This window comes from Trypanosoma cruzi, genomic scaffold (assembly GCF_000209065.1).
Source record: "Trypanosoma cruzi strain CL Brener 1047053517185 genomic scaffold, whole genome shotgun sequence".
NCBI classification, from domain to species: Eukaryota; Euglenozoa; class Kinetoplastea; order Trypanosomatida; family Trypanosomatidae; genus Trypanosoma; species Trypanosoma cruzi.
Window position 1 is genome coordinate 50,294 of NW_001849313.1, and position 6,543 is coordinate 56,836.

General features: G+C 50.1%; 2 protein-coding genes across 2 annotated transcripts, besides 13 other annotated features; both read left to right on the plus strand.

The window, feature by feature from the left end:
- Positions 1-198: part of a sequence feature (areas not merged during assembly with more than two copies in the genome that could not be assigned to a particular haplotype) that runs on past the window's edge.
- Positions 199-583: a sequence feature (heterozygous, non-Esmeraldo-like haplotype).
- Tc00.1047053509237.120 (calpain-like cysteine peptidase, putative) lies at positions 279-2,426 on the plus strand (the record flags this gene model as incomplete). The annotated part of the gene is made up of 1 exon (XM_809545.1): positions 279-2,426. The coding sequence occupies one exon, from the start codon at positions 279-281 to the stop codon at positions 2,424-2,426; it is 2,148 nt and encodes a 715-aa protein (XP_814638.1).
- Positions 584-1,580: a sequence feature (areas merged during assembly that could not be assigned to a particular haplotype. This can correspond to areas where the two haplotypes were merged or to regions with more than two copies in the genome that were merged during assembly.).
- Positions 1,581-2,475: a sequence feature (heterozygous, non-Esmeraldo-like haplotype).
- Positions 2,476-3,423: a sequence feature (areas not merged during assembly with more than two copies in the genome that could not be assigned to a particular haplotype).
- Positions 3,424-3,562: a sequence feature (haploid, non-Esmeraldo-like haplotype).
- Positions 3,563-3,787: a sequence feature (areas merged during assembly that could not be assigned to a particular haplotype. This can correspond to areas where the two haplotypes were merged or to regions with more than two copies in the genome that were merged during assembly.).
- Positions 3,788-6,260: a sequence feature (areas not merged during assembly with more than two copies in the genome that could not be assigned to a particular haplotype).
- Positions 3,794-3,829: a sequence feature (A-rich).
- Positions 3,988-4,027: a sequence feature (GA-rich).
- Tc00.1047053509237.130 (cytoskeleton-associated protein CAP5.5, putative) lies at positions 4,150-6,543 on the plus strand (the record flags this gene model as incomplete). The annotated part of the gene is made up of 1 exon (XM_809546.1): positions 4,150-6,543. The coding sequence occupies one exon, from the start codon at positions 4,150-4,152 to the stop codon at positions 6,541-6,543; it is 2,394 nt and encodes a 797-aa protein (XP_814639.1).
- Positions 6,261-6,311: a sequence feature (haploid, non-Esmeraldo-like haplotype).
- Positions 6,312-6,543: part of a sequence feature (heterozygous, non-Esmeraldo-like haplotype) that runs on past the window's edge.
- Positions 6,325-6,402: a sequence feature (GA-rich).

Consider the following 6,543-nt stretch of genomic DNA (forward strand, 5'->3'; position numbering starts at 1 on the left):
TTTTTTGTTTTTTCCCGTTGTGTGTTTCTTTTGCCTCGAAAACCGGCGGTGGTGGTTGTGCCGCATTCAGAGGGGAGTTGGTTGTTGAAGGACGATGTGCCATTTATTGAGTTTTACCGTGCCTTCATTTGTGTCACTGCGCATGTGTGTGTCTGTTGGGCCCCTTTTTTCTTTTTTTCCCCTGTTGATCCGCATGCTTTTTCTTTTTGGACCCTTTTTATTGCTGCCTTTCTTTTTGTGCTCGCGAGCATTCTGTAGAGAAAGCCAGGACAAGTGTCATGGGGCTCGGCTTCTTCTGCGGCTCTGGAAAAATCCGGCGTAAGTATACCAGTGAAGAGGCCGAGGGTGAATTGGACTTGAAACAGGGACGGCAGCGTGCATGGCGGAAGAGTAAATTTAAATTTGGAGGTCCGAGTCAAGGTGGCGATGCATTTCCTTTGCTACAAAAAGGCGACTGCTTCTACGTGGAGAATGGCAAGCGTTGGCTTATTTACAATGACACGTTGGACCGGGAGATGCACGTCACGATGCATTTTGACGCGGATGCTTATGTTTTTGCATGCGAGCGCACTCAACTTTCACGAGAGCCGAGCGGGTGGGTAGCTAAAATTGTTGTCTACCCTCTCGAGACGGTGCCCTTTGTTTTTTTTGACTCACGCCATGTGGTCTACAGTGAAATGGCGACAGTTTCACAGCCACTGACGGAAGCGTACCTGCAGAAAGTCAATACCGCAGCAGTGGCGAGGCTGCAGCAAGAAAAAGAGGAGCTGATTGGGATTGCCTCACGTTGCTGTGCGGAGGAGGAGATTCTGCGCATCTGCCGCCGCAAGGGAGTCATGTACGTTGACTTAAGTTTTTTCCCGGGCCCAGGATCGTTAGAGGGTACACAGGACGCGAATATTGTCATGGACGCTGCGGAGATCACATGGAAGCGGGCCACAGACTACATTCCGCATGAGCGTCACGATGACATTCAGCTTTTTCGCGGTCGTATTGATCCAAAGGAAGTTGATCAAGGTCAGCTGGGGAATAGTTGGTTAATTGGGGCGTTAAGTGCTCTTGCACTTCATCCTCCTCTTGTGAAGGGACTATTTTGTTCTCCCATCGCATCTCGGAAGACGCGAAAGGAACAAAAGTATGGTGCCTACCGTGTTACACTCAATAAACACGGCTGGTGGGAAAATGTCATTGTCGACAGTTATCTCCCAACGATTGGCTGCCAACCCGTTTTTGGCAGGTGTGCGAATGATCCATGTAGATTGTGGGTGTCACTTGTTGAAAAGGCGTACGCGAAGGTTCACGGCTCATATGCAACCATAAAAGAAGGCGACCCGTTGTCTGCGCTGCGGGACTTCACAGGGTTTCCGTTTTTTTCTTTTACTGATAGTTGGGTTGCAGCCGTGGCAAGCGCCGAGGCCGCCTCCGCATTCTTTAAGTCGCTTCAGTCCTACAAAAAGAAGGGCTACTTGATCACTCTTAGCACCCCTGTCATTGAAATTGGTGCATACACTAATATATATGACATGTCTGGAGAACTTGATAACGGTATGAAGGAGCACTACAGGAGCTTAGGGCTGGAGCTGGGTAGCCTCTACTCCGTCGTGGATGTTCGACGCTTCAGGTTTCCGGATGTTCTGCTCATGAAGATTCGAGGTGTGTGTGGGGAATGCGGCCTGAAATGGACGGGTGCGTGGAGTGAAGCAAGTGAAAAATGGAAGAGACATCCAATTCTCCGCCTTTCGTGCCAGCCCAGCAAAAAAGACGATGGGACATTTTGGATGGAGTGGAGTGACATTTCGCGGTTCTTTTCCTCCGGGGGTGTCTGCATGGTGCGGAGGAAATGGTTTGACTACCGCATCCGCGGTTTCTTCCAAGGCCCCACGCCGAATTTTTTCCTTGAGGTGGTGGCGAAGCGAGAAGTGGACGCATTTTTGACGCTCTCGCAGCGCGATAACCGCGGCCTACCGGAGGGGGACCCCGACGCGCTCTACAAGGGCCTTCTCATCAGTGTCTCCCGCTACCACTCGGAGACGGACACACACGTGCTGCACGCCAACAGCACGCTTGACCCGGAGGCACCGTCGAAAGACGCCTGCAGTTTTTACTTTACCCGAGATGTGGGCATGTGGGTGAAGTTTCTGCCAGAGCACTCACCGTATTACGTCGTTCCGCGTGTCGGGGAAAATTCAGCGGAGGCGATGAAGACCTTCACGTTGGGGCTTCTCTCGCGGCGGAAAGTGGAAAAAGGCGGGCTGCAGGTGAATTTTAGGCAGTTGTCGACGTCAGAAAAGCCACTGGAGATCGGAATGCAGGCCGCATTGCACGCCGCACAGCCGCAGCGTATGAGTTTTCAATACAAAAAACCCAAGAGACCCGCTGTGCTCCGTGAGGGCGTGTCCATACAAGACTCGAAGAAAGTAAAGTAGGAAAGCTAGAAAAAAGAAGAGAGATGGAGGAAGGGGGAAAAAGTAAAAATGTTAACAAATAAAAAGAAATAATAATTAAGACGCTATTACCGATTTTTTTTTTCCCCCCTTTCTCTTCTATTTATTAGGCAATCACGCTAACGATGGTATTGACCATTATCTTTTTGGGCTCACCACACGATTTTATGGACTTGGTTGTATTTGTGTGTCTTTTTCTTTTTTTCTTTTTTTTGGGGGGTTTTGTATGGGGGGCTCTGTTTTCTTTCCACGTGGCTACATTGAACAAATGGGCGTTGGAGAGATTGAAAGAAGGTGCGGGGGGGATGGCCTTGACGATGGCCAAAAAGACTCATACCAAGCCGTGTATCTTACAGCTAGAGGGACTGCATGCATTTTGCCTTTTTCTTTTTTCCCCCCTACGTACTATTAATTCCAATTCTGTACGTATGCGGGAAGAGTGTGTGGCCCAACGGTGCTAGGAAAGAAAACGAATGTGTGCGTTGTTTAATCAATGTATTTTTTTCTCCGGGGAATAAAATCATCGTTTTTTATTTTAATTCTTTGGTCGGTTTTTCTTCAGAAATATCGTGCTGGGGGGCAGTGAGTAAAACTTTTCTTTTTGTTTCCCCCTCCCTTCCACCCGGCCCACCCTCTTTTTTGTGCTTCACGCGGAGGGGCCCTGCAACCGTCGGACACTTTTAAAAACGCTGCCGCCTCGTGGGCTCGCGATGTGCCCGGTTGTGGTGGATGGATGTGTGAGCCCGTTGGTCCACTGCTCTGCGTGTGTGTGTGTGTGTGGCTGTGCTGGACATGTGTCGCTTGAGGCGTGAGGGGATGTTGGGTGCATTGAGCCCGACTGTTTGCCTTCTCTTGTTGTCTGCTCGCACTCTCTGCGGGAATGAAGGAAGAAGGGGACCGTGCCTCATCCGGCTGCACATTCACTGTTTTTACTGCCTGCCGGCTTTTCTCCCTTAATTTTTTTTTTCTGCCTATTTCCCCGTAATGTGCCATTCATTTTATTTTGTGTGTTTTAGTTCGATTTGTTGAGTTGAGCGTGTCTTTGTTTTGCGGTACGCGGGTGTGTGTGTGTGTGTGGGAGAAGAGCAACTCTGCGAGAATTACAGGAGGAGTTTTAATCAAAATTAACCGCAATTTCCTTTGTTTTTATTTTTAATGTTTCCGCCTGCAGTCTTGGGATGTCTCTTTCTTTTTTTTTTTTTTTGTCTTTTATGGCGCCCTATACGCCGGTTTTATCTCCATAAACATGCATGCCCCTTTCCCTTCTGTCCCCATCTTTATTTTTATACATTTGTATTTGAATGCACACACACAATTGTGTGTATTTGTATGATTGCATGCATGCAATCAAAAAAAAAAAGAGAAGAAAAGAAAAAAGGAACAAATTATTGTTTAGATTTTTTTTTTTTTGTTACAAATCCGAGTGATTAAAAATTGAGAACCAAAAAAAACGAAAGATAATATTTTGCTGCTGTGTGATAAGAGAAACGGTGAATTTTGGCGGTTACTAAGCGTTGGTCGACAAATAAATTAAAAGGGGGAGAAAAAAGAAAAAAGAAAGAAGGAAAGAAAAAGAAGAAGAAGACCGCACGTTGAGGAAAGAAGTGCAGGCGGGTATTATTCACAAAGTGTGGGAATTAATTTAAAAGATAAACAAACAAGCAAACAAAAGCAAGAAGAAGGAGGAATAGAGGAATTTGACACGATGGGCTGCTGCGCTTCGAAGGAAAAGCAACCGAGGCCGGGGGCCGCTGCGGAGCCCACCGCGAAGCCCGCTGCCGCCACCAAAGGGGAGACGTCAAAGGCCCCCGCCCAGGCGCCCACGGAGGATGTTGTGAAGGTCGAGGGGGTGGTCCAGAAACAGGCAACTGTGCCGGAGGAGGTGCTGGAGCGATTAAGGCGAGTGATGGAGGCACGGCAGGCAACCTACAAGTATGGAAAGTGCACCGTGGAGGGTGGCGAGGGCTCGTCCTTTTTTCCTCCCCGAGGACTCTGCCACCTCATTAAGAAGGGCGACACGTGGTTCCTACATAACGACACCATGAACTATGAGATGCATGTGAATTGCAAATTTAGCCCGGACTCCAGCGTCATTCCTCTTGGCTCCTCCATAAAAAAAGATGAGGAGGACGACTCGGCTATTGTCTCTGCTGTGGTGTATCCCCTTGATACGGTCGAGTTCTTGTGTGGGGAAAAGGGAATGTACAGGTCGGATGTATTTGCGCAGGCACTCTCAGAGGAGTACCGGCAGGGCCTTCAGGTCCTCACCCAAGTTGCCACGGAGGAGCTGCAAAGAGTTATAGAATTGGCAGACGGCTCGGTTGACGAAGAAGGAATACTTTGTAAATGTATTGAAACAAGCACCCCTTATGTGGATTTGAGCTTTCAGCCCTCTGAAAAGATGCTTTACCGCCCCGATGTAGATGGCCGGCCCATTGCAGCGGTGGAGATCAGAAGGTCAACGGAATGTCACGGTGTAAACCGGAGAAAAGTTGATGCCATTTGTGGCACTGTCATTCCGCAGTGCATTGATCCTGGTCATTTGTGTGATAATTGGCTTATGTGTGCGGCGGCTGCATTGGCAGAGGATGAGGAGCGTGTAAAGGAGATGTTTGCGCTTTGTAATCCAGAAGAAACGCGCCTCGCTGCATATCGTGTTTCACTCAACAAGAACGGGTGGTGGAAGACTGTTCTGTTAGACGATTTTTTGCCCACTGTTAATGAAGTGCCATGCTTCGCACGTGTGCTGGACGATCCATCGGAGTTGTGGGTGTCACTATTACAAAAGGCGTACGCCAAATTGCACGGATCGTACTCCAGCATCACGGGCGGGGATGCCTCACATGCCCTACGGGACTTCACAGGCGCTCCATCGTACCGTTTTGATGAGGCGTGGGTGAACGCCGCCAAGGGGTATGGGGGTGTTAATGAGCTGCTGGGCAAACTCACACGCTACCTGGAGGCTGGTAACATTGTTCTTTTGAACACACCCGCGGGGAAGAGCACCAAGCAGAATGCAAAGGCCGGCTTGAGGGACGGTTACACGTACTGCCTGAAGGAGGTACGTCAGTTCCAAAATTTTGGCATTACGATGCTAAAAATTCAAAACCCGTGGGAGCCGACGGAGCCGTGGACAGGGGCGTGGTGTGCGGGCAGCAGCAACTGGGACAAGTACGAGGAGGTGCGTCTCGTCTGTAATCCGGACTTTTCTATAAACGATGGGTCCTTCTGGATGGAGTGGAGCGACGCCACCAAGCAGTTTGACGGATGCAGCGTTGTATTGCTATCACGAGATCCGGTGTATGACTACCGCGTGCGTGGTGAATTCAGTTACGTGGAACCCAATGTTGTCCTGATGGTGCGTGCCGCCGAGCCCGTGGAGGTGATGCTCACTCTCACGCAGTTGGATAAGCGAGGCGTGCCTTTGGATATGCCGGATGCGCGGCACTCCCCGTTGATGATCAGCGTCTCACGTGCCGAGGGCAATAAGCAGCTGGTGCACAAGAACAGCTCGGGTGATCCGGAGTCGCCTAGCGATGCGTTCACATTTGTCGTTGCTCGCGAAGTCGCCATGAATTACAAATTTGAGCCGAGCGAAGGACCGTACTTTGTGCTTCCCCGCATTCACCGCAAGGGAACATTGGAGGGAAGGCAGAAGGATTTTGTTATCGGCATTCGTTCCTCCACGCCGCTGGACGGGAAGCTCGACATTCAGTTCACGAAACTCAGCGCCACCAACCCCGCGCTGCACAACCGCGTGTTGTTTGTTGTGGAGGACGCAGCCGAAGTCATTCGGCCGCTGCAGAAGAAAATGCCGGGAGAGGCGGCAGTGACAAGCGCCGGGAGTAAGTTGTCCACAGCGACGATCCCTGAGAGGCAGGAAGAAGAAGAAGAAAAGGAGGAGGAGGAGGAGGAACAACAAGAAGAAGAGATGCAGGAGGAGGAGGAAGAAGGAGAAAATGATGTCGAGAGGAAACTCTCGCGACACGACGAGTACCCGCAGGAAGACAGCCCAAAGAAGGCGCATATGAACGGCATCGTGGACGCCAACGGCGTGGCGGATGACGTCGCCGTTAAAATGAACGGCCAAGCGGAGTAA